The sequence below is a fragment of the Amblyomma americanum genome, chromosome 7, assembly GCF_052857255.1.
Source record: "Amblyomma americanum isolate KBUSLIRL-KWMA chromosome 7, ASM5285725v1, whole genome shotgun sequence".
NCBI classification, from domain to species: domain Eukaryota; kingdom Metazoa; phylum Arthropoda; class Arachnida; order Ixodida; family Ixodidae; genus Amblyomma; species Amblyomma americanum.
Genome location: NC_135503.1, coordinates 139,036,938 through 139,055,418, shown reverse-complemented (window position 1 = coordinate 139,055,418; position 18,481 = coordinate 139,036,938). Strand labels below are relative to the sequence as shown.

General features: G+C 45.7%; 1 protein-coding gene across 1 annotated transcript in view; it reads left to right on the top strand.

The window, feature by feature from the left end:
- Positions 1-18,481, top strand: part of LOC144096617 (complement C3-like) — a 178,717-nt gene that overhangs the window by 148,351 nt on the left and 11,885 nt on the right. Inside the window, exon 36 of the mRNA XM_077629433.1 lies at positions 336-419. Within this exon, the coding sequence (XP_077485559.1) occupies positions 336-419 (84 nt within the window). The remainder of the gene's footprint in view (positions 1-335; positions 420-18,481) is intronic.

The window sequence follows — 18,481 nt, the reverse complement described above, 5'->3', positions numbered from 1 at the left end:
ATAATTTTAGCTGATATGTTTGTGCTGAAGCCTCATATTTATTAAATATTTAGTCATCATATACTTCTCAAGTCTTGCTTTCTAGGCGAAAATTTACTTGAACAGCGATTGCAAATGCTGTGATTAACACGTAATCATTGGAAGCAGAAATGCATAAACAGTACCTTCGATGCTTTAATATGAAATAGATGTTACCGTAAACCCCAACAAAAGACTCTGACAGAAAAGTGGCAGCCACATGCGATGAATGCTATTCCAACTCGTGCAAAGCTTGGCATTAGAAAGGTTAGATTTCACAAGGGTAATTTCGCTAACACCTTTTATCTTTTGTGCAGTATGGTTTGGCACGGCCCTTGCTGGGTCCCGCAGAGATGGATTCATCACTGTTCCTTTCATTATCAACAAAATCCTCAAGCCAGGTAAGACGGGAAGATAGCTGCATTTAAAATCAAATAAAATCACTTATTTTCCTTTTTTATTACGAAAGTGGTGCCCAGCCGGAAAAAAAACTTCTGTCATCAACAGATTGATCGGTTGGCCGCCCCGGCCTGGATAGCAAGGCGTTTTTGTGTAAAGTGAGTTTCTCATGTGGAAGTGTCCCGTGTACAGCTCTGATAAATGAATGGCGGCTACAGGCAGATGGTAAACAGAACGCTTGGTCTGGTTTTATAGTGCTAAAGCAACTCAGGATATGGGAGACGCCGTAGTGGAGGGCTCATGACAATTTCGGCCACCTGGGGTTCTTTAACGTGCATTGACATCGCGCAGCACACTGGCATCTAGCACTCCGCCTCCATCGAAATTCGACTGCTACTGCCGGGACCTAACTCGCGTCTTTCGTGTCAGCAGCCGAGCACCTTACATAACCGCTAAGCCACAGCGGTGGCCGGGACGCACTTGGGCGCGTGCATATATGTAGATAAGTACTGGGAAATTAACAAAACAAACATAAGAGCATTTATGAGAACAAATTAAGAAAAGTGAAGGTGGAAAAATGAAACGTGCACTCATTGAAGCCCTGATAATAAACAAAGAGAGAGCTTGCAAACTTTCTCGTAAGAAGCTTCTTGCATCCATCTTGTTCCCCTTAAAATTTGTAATGGATCTTCATCATAGATTGTAACCCATAGTTGTTTTGGACTGTGGGTAAAAACCGCCTGTATTATATGCGCTTGACTATTTTCAACATTGCTGTGTAAGCTAGAAACGAGTTATTCCTTCTTACAGGCTGATGAAATGACCGCGCTAATTTATATTCGTAAAAAATTGAGTACCTTAATTATCCAGTGCCGATAATAAGGGATTACCATAATTATCTTTTTCTGCAACAAGAATAGCTTATCGAAAATTTTCTTAGCACATGGGCGGAGAAAAACTTGACTAAATAAACGAAGTAGGCTGCAATAATTTTATGTGGTCTGGTAGCTTGAACCTATGATGTGTAGGCTTCTGGTTCGGCATAGTTTGCTTCGGATATTAGTATGTGGGGGTTCCAACTGAAATTGCTTGAGAAGTGCACTCCCAAAACTTCAAATGACTTCACTCTTTCTACCCTTTATGTATATACCAAAGGATGCTCTAGGTGCATTATCGGCTGTGTTCTTGAGCCGGAAAAGGATTGTTGTTGCTATACTGAACTTTATTGACAAAAACTTCATTTGCCGAAGCTAGAGGGACAATATTTCTTCACATGCTTCAGTGTGTTTAAATTTTTGCCTGTAACTGATAAATTTTTATCGCCTGCGTTGCAAATGAGTAACAGTTATGGTCCTAATATTAGTTAAATAATTTCGTGTAATCACAAAATAATGTATCCTAAAATACTTCCTCGCGATACGTCGGCGGTCATGGGTTTTAAGTCTGATGATTATTCATTTAGTGAAACGTATCGCTTTGCGGCACTATAAGTAAGCGGCTCAGATATTATATGCGACACCATGTTCATTACTTAATCGCATCTTTAAGCAAAGAACTCTGGCACACTCGGAAGTTTTTGATAAGCCGATGCAAAACCCTGTGTTAAGAATTGCTTTTTAAAAGTTTTAATAACAATTTCGTTGTTCTTCAGTAAAGCACTTTGTGTAGCACATATTTTATGTAATCCACGTTGGAAATTAAGTTAGGAGAGTTACTATTTAAAAAGCGGAAGGGTTGTAAATAAATCAGTTTTTCCAATGCACTCGAAAAAAGAGTGGAACTGTGATTGGTTCCTAGGTTTTCGTGTCTTCCGGCTGCACTCTTGAATATTACAGTGACTTCAGCAATTTCAGTGTGCTGCGGAAATGCGCCAGTCTACAAACCTAACATACGCTTCATAGGGTGAGCTAATAAAATTGCAACATACTTCGCCAGTTTATTTCTCTTTTTATTCAAATGTGATGCATTGCTATTATTTAGTTTTATGATACTAACCGGACCTGTGAACTGAAGACAAAAATAAGGTGTTTTGAAGGGGTGTTATGTTTGCTGGGTGCAACAAATTATCGACCCAGAAAGAATTCAAAAACTGGTAAATGAAAAAGTCTTTGAACAGGTTTGCAAATAAATACGCGGATGCCTGAACACTTTCACAAGTGATAGCCTCAGTTTAATTGAGATGCTGTAGAGAATATAGTTTTTCTTCATGTAAGACCGAAATTTTGCATATCACGCGAAAAAAAAATCTTAGTGATACGATCTCTTAGCTTTTTTGGTTATCTTAACCAACCTGTTGCACAAGCTTTTATATGTTTTAAGAATGTGAAAGTCCCTAGTATTTTCAAAGCTCCTATAAAGGCGGTTCTTGAGATTAATTCTTCCAAGATATCCTTGCTTACTTATAGCTTAAGGCACTGTTCTGCGTTCCTAACATTTCAAATTGGAAAAAAATACGTATATACATGACTAAACATATATTCCTAAACGCCGTACGAGTTTCATCAGCCTTCTGTGTTTCTCTTCTGAACTCTCGTAAACTTGTTTCTGAACTGTGCTGAAAGACTTTCTCATGCTTACTGGCACTCTCTCGCATCGGACAGAAAGATAAAAACAGTCGAATGGTCGCTAAGGTCTGTTACGATAACATCCGGCTTAATTATACTCAGCTGCAACAATGGAGTTGGTCTGTTCTCATGATGTCGCGATTAACCCCTACCGTCACATTACAGGTGAATGACAGATGCATCCGCGAAATGGGATTAATGCGTTGTCATGACGAACGGTCGAAGCCATTGGCTAGATGGCCTCCTTTGAGGGGCATTCAACACTGGTTTCTTGAGTTATATTACCAATATTACGAACAAAAATTTGTGCGCTTCTTTCCATAAACCCATCCATCGCATGCCCTTATAGAATTTATTGAATGTAAATATCTCGGTGTTACCATAAAAAGCTCTCTAAGCTGGAACAGTTATATTGCCAACTTTTCTCAAAATAAAAATCGCTCCTTCCAGAATAAAGCACTTAGCTTACCCTCATCAAACCAAAACTAGAGCCTGGTTGCACGGGCTGGGATCCCTACGCCAAACAGAATATTGAGGCACTGGAGTCAATCCAGCGCAATGTCATACGCTTCATTTTTCAAAATATCGCACCAACTTTCTATGAGTCCTCAACCTTATATTAGGCACCGTGCTACTCTACATACAAGGCGCCAAAATAAATATTCGAAAGTATTTCATTATAAACAAAAAATTAAGGAATATAGCAAGCTGCCTTCTAATGTGAATATTATCATTAACTCTATTGACAAATTGATGACACTTATACATAGCCACGTTTCGCATTTCTATAAATTTGCGCCTGTTACTGTTCAAAATCTTCTATCGGAAATGAATTGTTACTTGTGTTTCATGCTTTTATGTTTCGTGCTTTTGCTGCATCATGAACTACACGCGCCCAACCTGGGCACATATCTTATTGTGTAAATGGTTTGTGTACATTACCTCTCCCCCTATCCTCCCTTCCTGTCCTCTCATCTCTTTCATTTCAATTTTCCATTCTCCCGGCTATCCTTTATTTCCGCTGCCCAAGCACAGGTGCTTCAGTATTGATGGCAGATGCCGGGGCTAGCAAAACTCTTTTTCCTTCCTTTTTGTCATTATTTTAATAAACAACCACTTACTACTACATGTTTCATGCCCTCCTTATGAATTTATATTGTGCAACATCGTAAGCTTCTTGCCCCTCCTGCTAAGGCCCGTTGTAAGGGACTCCAGTATTTGGTCTACTACACATCGCTTACCCCTGCAGAGCACGCTTGTTGCTATCGCCACCGCCAAGTCATCCAGCTCGTTGTAGGTGCGAGTCAGCCCAACGAATGATTCCTTTTTGTGCATTTTTGCTGTCTTTATGACTGCAGGACTGCCACACACCACTACGCGACAACAGTATGACTTTGGTGCATTCTTCTATGAACTTGTCACACCAGGTTTCAGTGCGTTGAAGCACAGTGAACAATAAGTTGATAGCATAAAAACACAGCTCTAATTAAACACCCTTAGACTTCGCTCAGCGAAGACAGTTAGATTTTAAAAATTAAAAAAAAAAGGCTCGTACCTTCTGCTCAAATATAAAATTTCATGCAGCAAACGCCCGTACTGCGTGCTACACAAGTTCGCGTATCAATTCAGAATTCAGACCGTTGAACGGGGATAATGATTTGAAGGCAGTTGCCGGGTTACCTACGTCCATCTGCAGCACAATTTTGCCGCTTGTGTGCCAAGCACAGCGGTATGTATCCTTGACTAGCAGACGAGTATTTTGTTCCCTGAAGAAGCTTGAGGTTTTGTTCCGTTATGTTTTCGCCACATTATGTTTGAAACGTTTACGCTTTTTCAGCCATAACCTCTGTCTACCTAGCGGCTGTAATGTAGCAGCATGCCTTTGACCTAAGCTGCTTTTGCTGGAGGCGATGGATGTCAGCTACGTCATTGAAATCAAGACAAGGACCGTCGAGAACACTAGAAAGGTCATTCATTTAAATCTTGCAGGTATTCGCCGGGCGTTGCCGGTATATGCCATTAAATTCCTGATTCAAGCGTCTGTTGCGCTATTTCAATTTATTAACGGTCCCTCGTACCTATTGGAAATCCTTTCAAAACTTGCCTTTTTTAGGCTCTGTCAACACTTTCTTTTAAGTCAGTTTATTTTCTTATCTGAACCCTTGAAGCGTTTCAGAAAGTCATCAATCCTGATGTGTATGTCGTGAACCAAGCACTCCATGTCTAGCGCTGTATCCCTTTAAGGCATGAGCTGGTTTAGCTTTAGAATTTCGACTGCTAATTGCAATGCAACTTCAATGCTACTGGCATCATGACTGGGTTTATTTTCTCTAAAAGGTTGACATTTCCAGCTTTTCCGAAGTGATCAACTGTCTGATCTTAGTGACTGACCAGTAGTATCACAGTATGATTCAACATCACAGATATTGCGACATGTACTACACACGCAAGAACGAAGTCGCTGTCTCCGCAAAGTTTCTTGCACAGAGGGCACTCTGGATCAGACATGGCATGAACAACAACGTCAGTCACAATCAGCGAAAAGGCGCATTATTATGTTACTAGTCAGGTTCACGGCTCGAAGAAAAAAACACCTGCAAAGCATATCGAGGTAAATTAATGGCGCAACCTGCAAGCTGCCCCTTCTGCAGATGAAGGGCTGGTCGAGTACACCGGTCTTTTGCACACAATCTGTCCCGCGAAGTGGCTCAACAAATTGCCCGCTGTTGGCACCAGTTAGATACTCCTGGCGGTGATGAACCAACGGCAGACCCTGGCTTTCCTGTTTCTTCACACGATGCGAGCGCCTGCAAAGTGTGTTGGAATAAGTCGGTACACCGCCGTTGCTACCAATATGAGCCACTCTTGTTGAAAAGCCTTCGTACAACTAAACCGATTTTAAAGGAGCATAGACTCCTAACTCTTGTGTGCCTGTTTCCTTGTTTGTAATGATGTGTAAAGCATTATTATACATGCATTACCACGTGGTATTCTTCTACGAACCGCTAAATAATTTAAAATCGAATTTCTTTCTTGTGTTATTTCGATTTCAAAATCAACAGCCAAATGAGTATTGTGACGTCAAAATGTGGTTATTGGCCAAGTGAGGCATGAAAAAAAACGGCAATATAATCGCTGCTTCCACACTCGCTGTCATTCCGGCTCTTGAGAAAGGCTGGCTACAGCACTGCAGTGAATTAAAACGATGAAGCCGCGTATATATTGACGTTCTTCCATGTCTCACGTGCCACATAATTACACTTTGAGGTCACATCCACTGTTCGGCTGTCGAAACCGAAACCGGAACAGCATGTCAGAGCAATTCGATTATAAATTATTTATCGGTCGTAGGCGAATCCCACATGGTGATTCATGCATAGTAGTGCCTTCTGCATCATTGAAGAGAAGAAAACAATCCCCCAAAATTATATGTCTATACACCTTTAAGGAAAGAAATGTGATAGCTGCTCGCAAGTTGTTTGGAATCGATGCAGCCTTCACATTCGGCTTTTATTTTAACCCCTGTACCACAAATGTCTCCCAAGAGACGTATGTACCATTAACATTAAAAAATAAGCCGTACATTCAAAACCTTTTCTGCAACAAAATATGGGCTTTATGCCGCTTCTGGCTGCACTCGATAATGCCAAATTTTGTCCTAGCACATTACCCTTGATTTGTTCGTTTGGAAGGCGTTATGTTTACGCACCCCAGAAGGGTTTTCGTCGGGAGCTTGCAGAAGTCAAAAAACAAAATGAACATTATCAGAAAACAAATGAGCTTCTGAGAAATGAACTGCAAGAGACAAAAAAGAGATGTTAGAGCTAAAACAGTTCACCAGGAACATAAATCTTGAAATCAAGGGACTTCCGCTTGCTCCGAATGAGGACCTTGTAAACTCTGTTCAGAAGGTGGCTTCTTGCCTGGGTGTCGCACTTGCCGATTCTGACATTGATGTAGTGCATCGAGTGCGCTCTAAAGATAAGGATAAGCCAAACGTGGTGGTCAAGTTTGTCACAAGGTCTATCCGAGATAAAGTGCTCAATGCAGCTAAAAAGACCAAACTGAACACGAGACTGCTTGGTTTTGAAGAACAAGAACCCTTGTTTGTTAATGAGCACCTGTGCGTTGAAAACAAAGTACTACTATCTAAAGCAAAGAAAGCAGCTAAGGACCACAACTGGAAGTTTGTTTGGTTGTCACAAGGAAAAATTTTGATGCGTAGGGCAGACAACTCTACTGTTCTGCACATCACAAGTGAAGGTGACTTGGCCAACGTTGTGTGACTTTTCTTTTTTTATGTCGTTCAGATCTTAGCATGACATTTTTCCTGTTTCTTTTGACATGGCTTTTACGTTTCAACAAGTTGATGATTTGATGCGTGATAAAAGCTTTTCAATTTTGCATTGTAACGTGCGCAGCATACGAAGTAACCTAAATAACTTGATTGTACACATGGCAAGGTATGAATCCTGTTTTGATGTAATAGCCGTGAGTGAAACGTGGCTTAAGCGTGATGAAGTAGTCTCTTTCCCGGGTTATAAATTTTTATCCCAGCCACGGGATACACGAGCAAGGGGAGGTGGGGTAGGGATGTTTGTCAGAGATAGTGTCTCCTACCAGCTAATGGGAGTGGCGTCTGTTAGTTTTGACTGCATTGAAACCCTGTTCATAAAACTTCAGGATGGTTTGATGGTTGGTGTGGTTTATCGGACACCAAACACATCGATAACGGAGTTCCTTGAGAAGTTTGAAATGATTCTAACAGAATGTTTTCATGGGCGTCGCTCTAATATTGTCATAATGGGCGATTTCAATTTAGATCTATCACATGGAGTACAGAACAGCTACACTTTCCTTCTCGAATCATTTGCCTTACGTAACATTATTACAGAACCTACCCACGTAACAAGTACTTCAAGTACTCTAATAGATCACGCCCTCTGTAATATTGTCCCAGGTGTGCTGGCCGGTACCTGCGCTGAGGTGGTAGCCGACCATTCACCCATTTTTCTTGTAATAGAAAAAGACCTGCCTCCACAAGCGCACTTGACGCAGTGTAAAATTCGTAGTAAGATAAACTATGTAGCACTGCGTGAAACATTAGAACAAGGCGACTTCACTACGGCATGTGATGAAAACGTCAATACTGAGTGTAACAACTTTTTAGAGATCCTTAAAAATGCCATTGAACAGAGCTCTCTGCCGAACACAATAAATACAGCCAGCCAACGTGTCCTTGGATGAATACTGAAATATTAGCCGTGTTAAAAGATAAGGACAAATGGTATCGCAAATGGAAGCAGTTGAGATCAAACGAATACTACCTAACCCAGTATAAGCGCTGCAGGAACTTGTCTGTATCTCTTATGAGAAAAAGAAAAAAAGAATATTATTCATCACTGGTGAAACAGGCGCATGGAAATACAAAAAAAAAATTGGGATATAGTGAACAACGCAATCGGCCTGCGATCCAGTACGGCAACACTCCCTGAGACAGTTGACGAAGACACAGTAGAATCATTCAATACCTATTTTACCTCTATTGGGCCTACGGTTGCCGCGCAAGTTCATGCTGACGCACCTACGGCGAAGATGCCGGAACGTGTTAACAACAGTTTTGCTTTGCCTGACATAGACATAGAAGAAGTAATCACTGCAGTCGGCAGCCTTTCAGCCGGCAAGGCGGCAGGACCTGATGCAATACCCGTTAGACTGATCAGAAACAACATTGATATACTAGCGATCCATCTACTACACATATTTAACCATTCATTGGCAAACGGAATATATCCTGACGAGCTGAAGGTTGCAAGGGTTGTACCTATTTATAAAGGCGGTGAGCGATCTGATCCGCGAAACTACAGACCAATATCGGTATTAAATGCAATTAATACAGTTTTTGAAAAGGTTCTTTGTAAACGTATACAAAATTTTCTAAATAAATATAACATTATATGTCATAATCAGCATGGCTTCAGGCCCCAAAGGTCAACGTCATCCGCAGTTCTTGTTCTTTCACAACTTATAAATTCTGCACTGCATAATAACAAGCTGGCCATAGTAGTATATTTAGACATATCAAAAGCTTTCGATACGGTTGATCACACAATACTACAACAGAAATTGGAAACCTACGGTTTAAGAGGAAAAATTCGTGATCTAATTAAAAGCTATTTTACAGGACGGAAACAATATGTTGTCGTGAACAATTTAGCCTCACTACCGCAAAGCATTAATCTAGGTGTGTCTCAGGGCTCCGTGCTTGGGCCGCTATTCTTTTCCCTGTATATTAATGACCTTTCATCAACGCTGAAATATTCGAAAGCTGTAATATATGCTGATGACACTGCACTGCTTTTTACAGGGGAAAATTTAGTGGCACTTAAATGTATAATTAATGAAGAGCTTGGTGAAGTTTCGCAGTGGTTTAAAAGTAATCGGTTAACCCTTAATACTGAGAAAATAAAGTACACCGTGTTTCACTCGCGCAAGAAGAACATGAACTACGAACGTATATCTGTAACTATTGACAACACGACTCTGCTGAGGGTGCCTCAATACAAGTATCTTGGTGTCCTGTTCGCGTCTGATATGCACTGGAAAGAACAAATTAATAATGTTTGCTCCAAATTAGCCTATGGTTGTCATGTTTTACTAAAGGCCAGGGACTGCTTTGATCTTCCAATTCTACGCGTTCTGTATTTCGCCTTTGTGCACAGTCAATTATCTTATTGCCTGGAAGCGTGGGGTGGTACATATAAAACATACCTAGATCCTGTTTCTCGCCTTCAAAAACGAGCTATTCGTATGATAACTTATTCAAATAATACACACCCCAGCAGGCCACTCTTTCAGCAGCTTCGCATCTTACCCCTATCAATGGCATATAAACTGAAGATAGCTGAAATAGTAAACAATGTAATAAAATCTAACAACCCCCTGCCCCTTAGTTTATTTAGATTACCAATGAAACAAACAAGAGCTGCAACTAACAATCTATTTAATTTACCACCTTGTTACAATATGTACGGCCGGAGACTCCTAGAATACAGTGGAGCCCATGTGTGGAATGAAATCCCGAATGAAGTTAAAGAAAAAAATAACTTTTCAGCATCTTTAAAACACTATTTAATTTCCATGGAAATGTAGGAATCAATTGTGTGTGTTAATCTTGAAGTTTTTTATTTTACACGGTCTGCGGTAGTATTGTGCTTGTGTTGTATTTGGACCCCTCACTAGCCGTAAAGGCTATGGGTCCAACCAACAGTTTGTGTACTGTTTCTGAGAATAAAATATGTCACTACGAAAAAAAAAAAAACCTGGCGACAGTCATGGAAAAGGGTTGTATTAAAGGCAGAGGGGGGCAAACGCCCTCATTTTCACTTTTCCTCTCTCACCCTCAATTTTGAATCCATAGTTCTCTCTCGCCCTCGCCCACATTTTGAAAAGTTATCCGGCCCTCCCTCGCCCTCATCTTCACTTCGTCGACCCTCCCTCACCCTTACCCTCACTAACAGCCACTTTAAAAATCCTGTTATATTTTCATGACTGAAACTTTTGGAGATACTACCGAGTAATAAACGTGCAATACAAGCCCTGAAGACTCTATTGGACGAGAGGCTAGATGCCTATACTATTTTGTGTGTGCGGATTTGTGCAGATGTGCAGATTTGGAATCACTAACCTGGACAGCAAAGCAAAAAGGATTGCATGAAGCCTCGTTTGCTGGTGTCATGCCCACTGTGCTAAATTTGACTGCTAAAATCAGTCAGCGCGTTGCTGTGCCTGTATACAAAAATTCCTGCATGCCAAGAGTATTTAAAAACAATTCAGTAGCGTTTACCACGATAATTACATTAAGTGCTAAGAACAATATAGATTAATAAAGGGAAATTTTTAGGTCGCTTAATGACATTGCGATTGCTCTCGGTCTTATGAATTTCACTGTTTCTAATCTCCCGGCATTTTTTGCGGTTTGCTACATGCTCCTCTGATGACGCTTCAACGCGCACTGATGGAAGATGATGAAGGCCATGCTTTCAAACTTCAGCGTGAGAGACCGACACTTTCAATACTAACTCTTGTGAACGCGGCTACGTGACGAGAATGACATTGCAAACACAGCACGAGAGCTTGGCAGTACGTACAGGCATGATGTTAGGATTTCTGCGAACAGATTGTTCAAATTGAGAAAGTGTATGAACCGACCAACTTAAAACCGGAGTGGCGCTCCTTCTCGGTGATGCTCTCAGCCTATACCTCGCGTCCGCTGCTCTGTTGCTGTTTTTTGCGATGTGTTTCGTGGCGCATACTAAAAGCGTTGTAAATAATTTAGTTAATGTATATGTAATTTCAATCTTATAAATGTCATGCTTAAAAAATGCTGTGGTTACGGGTAGGGGTCTGAAGTAGGGGCCTGCGGAACAGCTTTCCTAGCGCCGCCGCGAGTTCGAGATCCACCCCCCGAGATTTAAATTTTTATTTCTTTAGTGTCTTCCCCCGGTGCGGTGGCGGCTTTCCGCTGCGGTGAGGCTCTTATGCGGTCGATTAAAATAAAAAATTATTGAGGCCAATTGAAAGTGAGACGGCTCGCCAAAAAGCAGCATTTGGGTTGAATAATAGTAATCCCCAACTCCCCGAGTATGGAGTAAATGATTCCTGTGGTTGCCATTTTAGTGCTCTAGCGTTTCCAATCCGCAGTAAAGTGGTTGTCTCTCTGTCCGAAGCCTGCTTCTAGCACGTGAGCCATCTTGGCCACGTGACGTTGTGACGTCATCGCAAGCTGCCCACCATGGCAGTTAAATTTAATTATTAGTCGCGAGAGATTCCTCAGGAACAACATAGATCGCACAAGCCCCACCGATAGCAGCACCTGCCATCGCAGGGCAGTGGCGCGTAGCTTAACCGCTGCAACACTGCGCTAGGAGCGGAATCAGGATTCTCAGGGATTTGTGAATGTAGAGAATGACCAGCTATACCGCGGTACAAGTCCAAAATGATGAAATAACACGCAAACTTACATCATATTGTAATGGCTTGCTTGAAGTAGAGGCCGGCGGCGTGCACAGGCGGTGATAGCAGGAGCACAAGAATACAGGAACAGGCAGGTCAACCAGCAACAGCGTCGTCGTCGGCACGCGGCAATCGCGCTTCAACTTTAACTTCGCTACACTACCTCCACCTATAAAGAAGCATCGTCCCGACGCTATCCCGAGAGCAAAAAAACACTTGGCGGAAAACCACACAAGGGCCCAGAAATCTTTCTGGCTGTTGTAGAAGGCAGTGGGAAATGCAGGCGATTATTGCGTGTAATACGGCTTAAGCCGGACAGCGTGCGCAATTTCAGGGCGGGGGGAACGACAAGATGACGGTCGCATTCCTTCGGGCAGCACCTCGTAGTTCAGGTCACCGATGCGTCGAAGAACCGTATACTGGCCAAAGTAGCGCTTCATGAGTTTCTCGGAGGCACCTCGACGGCGTATCGGCGTCCACACCCAGACCTTGTCCCCAGGGTAAAAATGGCCGTCACGTCGACGGAGATTGTACCGACGAGCGTGTTTATGCTGTTGGTGCTGGAGGCGGAGTCGAGCGAGTTGCCGAGCTTTTTCCATGCGCTCTCAGATTAGACGGGCATCATCGACTACGTCGAGAGACGCCTCGTGTGGCAACTAGCGTCAAGCATCGTGGTGACCTGTCTGCCTTGCACCAGTTGGAAAGGGGACATACCTGTTGACTCGTGGACAAAAAGTATGGTGGGGCAGCCAGAAAAAGAATGTAAACCAATAGGCCCCTGCCTGTGCCACTAAGTATACAACGCTATTATACGCGAATGTAACGTAGGCCAGTACCTCGTCCCAACTGCGATGGGCGACGTCCACATACCTAGCGATCATGTCAGCCATCGTCTTGTTCAGCCTCTCCGTCAGCCCATTGGTTTGCGGGTGGTACGCCGTAGTTCGGCGGTGGCTGGTGCAGCTGAGACGGAGGATCTCCTGTGTGAGCTGTGCCAAAAACGCGGCTCTCCAGTCAGTGATCAAAACGTCAGGGGCGCCGTGACAGAGCACAATACACTCAATAAAAAACTGAGCTGCCTCAGCAGCAGCCGCTGACAGAAGTGCTCGGGACTCGGCGTATCGTTTAGGTAGTCGGCGGCTATGATAACGTACCTGTTACCCGATCTTGACGTTGGAAATGGGCCGAGAAAATCCATTCTGAATGTGTGGAACGGAGCATGCGGTGGGTCGAGCATCTGGAGAAGTCCAGCGGGTCGTGCAGTAGGTCTCTTCGGCCTTTGGCACTCTCGACAAGTTTTCACGTAGTGACGGACGTGCTTAGGAAGTTGGGGACAATAATATTTTTCTCGAATACGTGCAAGTGTTCGGCTGGACCCAAGGTTACCAGCTGTAGGATCATCGTGACAAGCTTTGGCCACCCCGGCGCGCAAGTCCTCTGGTACAACAAGGAGCCATAACTTCGGGCTGCTGTCGAAGTTCTGCTTGTACAATACGTCGTGCAGAATCCGGAACGCCGGCAGAATACGCAGGAAAACGCGGGGCACCGCGTCTTCGTGGTATTCCAGATGTGCCATCTGTTGACGAATCTGTGGATCATTGCGTTGCCGAGTAGCCATATATGCCTTGTTCAATGCCCAAAGGAAGCCGTCCTCGTCGTCATTATCGCCCCTGGCGCCGGATTCACGGCGGCTCGAGAAAAACAGCATCATTATGTTCGCGGCCGGATTTGTAGATGATGGTGACGTCGTACTTCTGTAGCTGCAGGCCCCACCGAACAAGGCGGCCTGCGGGATCCTTGAGATTGGCCAGCCAGCATAGCGAATGGTGGTCGGTAACGACGCGAAAAGGGCGACCGTACAGATAGGGCCGGAATTTGGGGATCGGCCAGATGACAGCGAGACACTCTTTTTCAGTTGTCAAGTAATTGCCCTCCATCTTCGAAAGAGCTCGGATGGCGTAGGCAATAACCCGCTCGGCGCCGTCCTAGAACTGCACTAGCACTGCCCCTAGTCCTTGGTTGCTGGCGTCCGTGTGGAGATCAGTGTCGGCGTCTTGATCGAAATGGCCTAGTACGGGAGACGTTGCAAGGGCGTACTTTAATTGGCGGAATGCTGATTGCTGCTCCTCTGTCCACTCAAAGGTGACGCTATGCTTCGTAAGGCGGTAAAGCGGCGCTGCGATCTGGGCGAAGTTGCGAACGAAACGTCTGAAGTACGTGCAGAGGCCGAGAAAGCCGCGGACAGTCTTCTTGTCGGATGGTGGAGGGAAGGACTCTATGGCAGCCGTTTTCTCTGAATCTGGCTTCACACCAATTTGGCTGACGACGTGGCCTTGGAACTTCAGCTCACTGTCCGGCGGTCCGGCGGTCATAAGAGCTTGAAGAACCGCTTTTAGGCGCACGAGATGGTCAGCGAAAGTGCTGGGGAAGATGACAACGTCATCCAGATACACGAGATACGTCTGCCACTTCAGTCCGGCGAGCACAGTATCCATGACACGTTGAAACGTCGCGGGCGCTGTGCACAGGCCAAACGGCGTGACCTTAAACTCGTAGAGTCCATCCGGTGTTATAAATGCGGTCTTCTCGCGGTCGCGCTGGTCCACTTCAATCTGCCAGTATCCACTCTTCAAGTCGATGGACGAAAAATAGCGGGCATGACGGAGACGACAGAGTGTGTCGTCGATGCGATGTAGTGGATACACGTCCTTCTTGGTCACCTTGTTGAGTCGCCTGTAATCGACGCAAAATCGAAGGATCCCGTCTTTTTTCTTGACCAGTACTACTGGGGCGGCCCACGGACTGTTGGATGGCTGGATGGCGTCGTCGTTAATCATTTCGCGCACTTGCTCTTGTATGGCTTCTCTCTCCTTCAAGGAAGCGCGGTACGGTGGTTGGCGAATCGAGGGCGTCGAGGTATCGACACTAATTCTATGCTCGGCGACGGACGTCTGGCGAACTGGGGATGTCGTCGCGAAACAGTTGTGGTACCGATGCAGAAGAGAGAGCAGTTTGCGTGTGTGGGCAGGCTCAAGCTCGGGATCGATGTCCAGGGGCAACGTTGTAGGGTCACATGACCCGGGCGGGGCCTCCTCCTCAGGCAGCGGAACAGCTTCGCGAACGTCGCTAAGTTCTTCCAGTTGGACTATAACTACCCCTTTCGTCCGGTGCTGCGGCTCGTTCCTGAAGTTGGTCACTAAAATGTTGGCACGCCCACATTCAACACTGGCGATCCCCCACGCTACACCAATGCCCCGTGTAAGTAGCATCTGTACACTTCCTTCGAGAACGCCTTCGCCACATGCGGTTGTATGGGCTCGGACAGGAAGAAAAACTGTGGACAACGGCGGCAAATGAACATGGTCGGCGTCAACTTTCATCGCAGCGCGAGTGGCTCGAGGAGGTATTGGCCATGAAGAACATGCGCGGAGGGTCATTGTTCCTCCCTACGTCGATTATAGCGCCATACTCACGGAGAAAGTCCATGCCAAGAATAACATCTTTGGAGCAGTTCTCCAAGATCACGAATGTGGCTGGGCACATCTCACCGTGAATCTCAACGCGTGCAATGCACTTGCCAACAGGGTTTACGAGGTGACCTCCCACGGTAGGTATGGGTGGGCCGTCCCACTAGGTGGTAACCTTGTGAAGACGCCGAGAGAAATTGCCGCTGAAGCTCGAGTAATTGGCGCCGGTGTCGACAAGCGCTGTTACGTCGCGACCTTCGATTAAAACGAGTGCATTGCTAGAGGCCACAGAACAGTCGTCGCTTTCAAGGGTGCCATCAGTCGAGCGGGAACATTCTATATTAGGCGGAGGTTCTTTACTGCGTGCAACAACCGGCAACGCCACCTCCAGGCGTCGCCGTGCTTAGTTTTCCCGAAGTGGCGAAAGGCTCTCACGGCGAGATTCGCGAGAAAGGGGGGATGATCGGCGAGGTGGCGGCTACCGGGAGGTGCGAGATGGAGCTGACACTGGCGATGGAGAGCGTCGGAGGTAGTCCTGTATCTCTCGGGGCTGTTCACCGGGGGGGGGGGGGGGGGGGGGGATCTGCCCGGTGGAAACCTCTAAGGCCGTGTTCGCGGTACGGACAGTAGCGGTACTTGTGGTCAGGCTCACCGCAGTGGAAACACAGCGGCCTCCGTTCTGCAGTCCTCCAGATGTCGGTTTTCCAGCGGTTGCAGGCGTGCATCAGACGGGGGCACGAACTCGTGGCGTTGAGAGACGGAATCGGCAGCGGTCTGGTACTGGCGATGTACGGGAGGTGGACGACGGACGGCGGCGGCGTAGCTCGAAGGTTGTTGGTCGGCTGCAGCTACAATGGGTACGTCTTCGGACGCCAGCGCGTGCCGCAGTTCGTCCCGAACAGGCGCCGCGATGGAGACAGATTCAGTCTGTTCAGGGGCTGGGAACAGCCTTTTCAGCTCCTCTCGGACGACGTCGCGGATAATTTCGCGAACATCGGCGAGGCCAACACCGCTCAGGTCAGACGAAGCAAGACTTGAGACGACACAAAAAGGGCGCTCAGTCGCTGGAAGTGACTGGTTCTTGTCGCCAATGCGTGCTCGATGTTGGTAGCTTCAGCGAAGAATTCGGCCACTGTGGTAGGAACGTTGCGGATGAGCCCTCCAAAGATGTCATTCCGGACACCCCTCATCAGGGCCCGCACCTTCTTCTCTTCAGTAGCCCGAGGGTCAGCGCGGGCACTCAGACGCAGTACGTCTTCAATGACAATGAAATTTTTCACGCTCTCGGTGGGAGCCTGGATAGATTGAAAAATAAATATTTTGACAGATTCGCTTGTCTGGTTGGGTTTGAAGACATAATAAACTGTACATCTCCAACCAAAAATTTTACCTTTAACCCAAAGTTTCGAAGCCGACTCGTATCCTTCATCAGGGGTGACTGGGGGCAGTAGCTGGCGTCTTTTAAGTATGGAGGGGAGGAGGGGGTCAAAAGAACGACAGATGTGATGCGAAAGGCGCGGGGGAGTGGGGTTTAGTCTGTTAGTCACGCTGGCGCACTGCAGAGAGGTGGTGAATGGCGACTTTTTTCTTTGAGTTGAGGAGCGAAGTCCCTGGGCACTTACTGGGGGCAGGTTTCGTTTTGTCCGGTTGATGTTGCTCGGGTGGTTTGGATGTGCCAGAATTTTAGAAGGAGCTTTTTGTGGTAATTTGTTACGGTTCCGAGGATGCAGGTTTCTTCGAAGTTGATTCTATGGTCGGAGTCCTCGGAATGTTCGCCTACTGGATTGCGCTCTCTTGCGAATTTGCGGACGTCTTTTTTATGTTGCCGAATACTTTCTTTGATATTTTTGGTTTCGCCGATGTAGCTTGCGTCGCAGTCAGCGCATGGAATTTTGTAGACAATGCCTTAGGCTCTTTCTCTCCGCGGCCGGTCTTTGGGAACAGGCAGGCAAAGCGCAACAGTGTTTGTGGGCTTGTGCGCAACCAGGAGACCCGTTTTTTTCAGCATTCGGGCGAGGGTTTCGCTGACACTTCCCACATAAGGTAAAGTGACGTATTTTGGTGATGGCGTTGGTCTTTTGCGTTGATTTCTTGGCGAATGTTGTATTTTTGACGTCGAGTGGTTTTTTGAATAAAGTCTTTTGGGTAGCCGTTCCTGATGAGTTCTTTGAATATCGTGCGTTGTACTTTTTTGCCATAAATTCAACGCAAAAAGACCAACGCCACCGCCAAAATACGTCATTTTACTTTATTTCGGAGGAGTCAGCGAAATCATCGACCAAATTATGAAAAAGCGGGACTCCAGATTGCGCACAAGCACACAAACACTGTTGCGCTTTGCCTACCTGTTCCAAAAGACCGGCCGCGGAGAGAAAGAGCCCAAGGCATTGTCTACAAAATTCAATGCGCTGACTGCGACGCAAGCTACATCGGCAAAACCAAAAATTTCAAAGAAAGAATTCGGCGACATAAAAACTACGTCCACAAATTCGCAAGAAAGCGCAAGCCGAGCCGAACATTCCGAGTACCCCGACCATAGAATCAACTTCGAAGGAACCCGCATCCTCGGAATCGAAACAAATTACCACAAAAGGCTCCTTCTGGAATCCTGGCACATCCACACCACCTCGAACAACATTAACCGCACAAAAGGAAACCTGCCCCCAGTATATGCCCAGGGACTTTGCTCTTCAACTGAACGAAAAAAAGTCGCCATTCACCACCTCCCTGCAGTGCGCCAGCGTGACTAACAGCCTAACCCCCCTCCCCTCCCCCGCGCCTTTCGCCTCACAGCTGTCGTTCCTTTGACCCCCTTCGCCTGTCCATACTTAAAAGACGCTAGCTGCTGCCCTCAGTCACCCCTGATGAAGGAGCCGAGTCGACTTCGAAACATTGGGTTAAAGTTAAAATTTTTTGGTTGGAGATGTACAGTTTGTTATATGAGCCTGGATACGAGCGTGGAGCAGACCTTCAGCATGTTATTGCCGGTGCTGGTTTGCGAATGTGCGTACCAGTTCG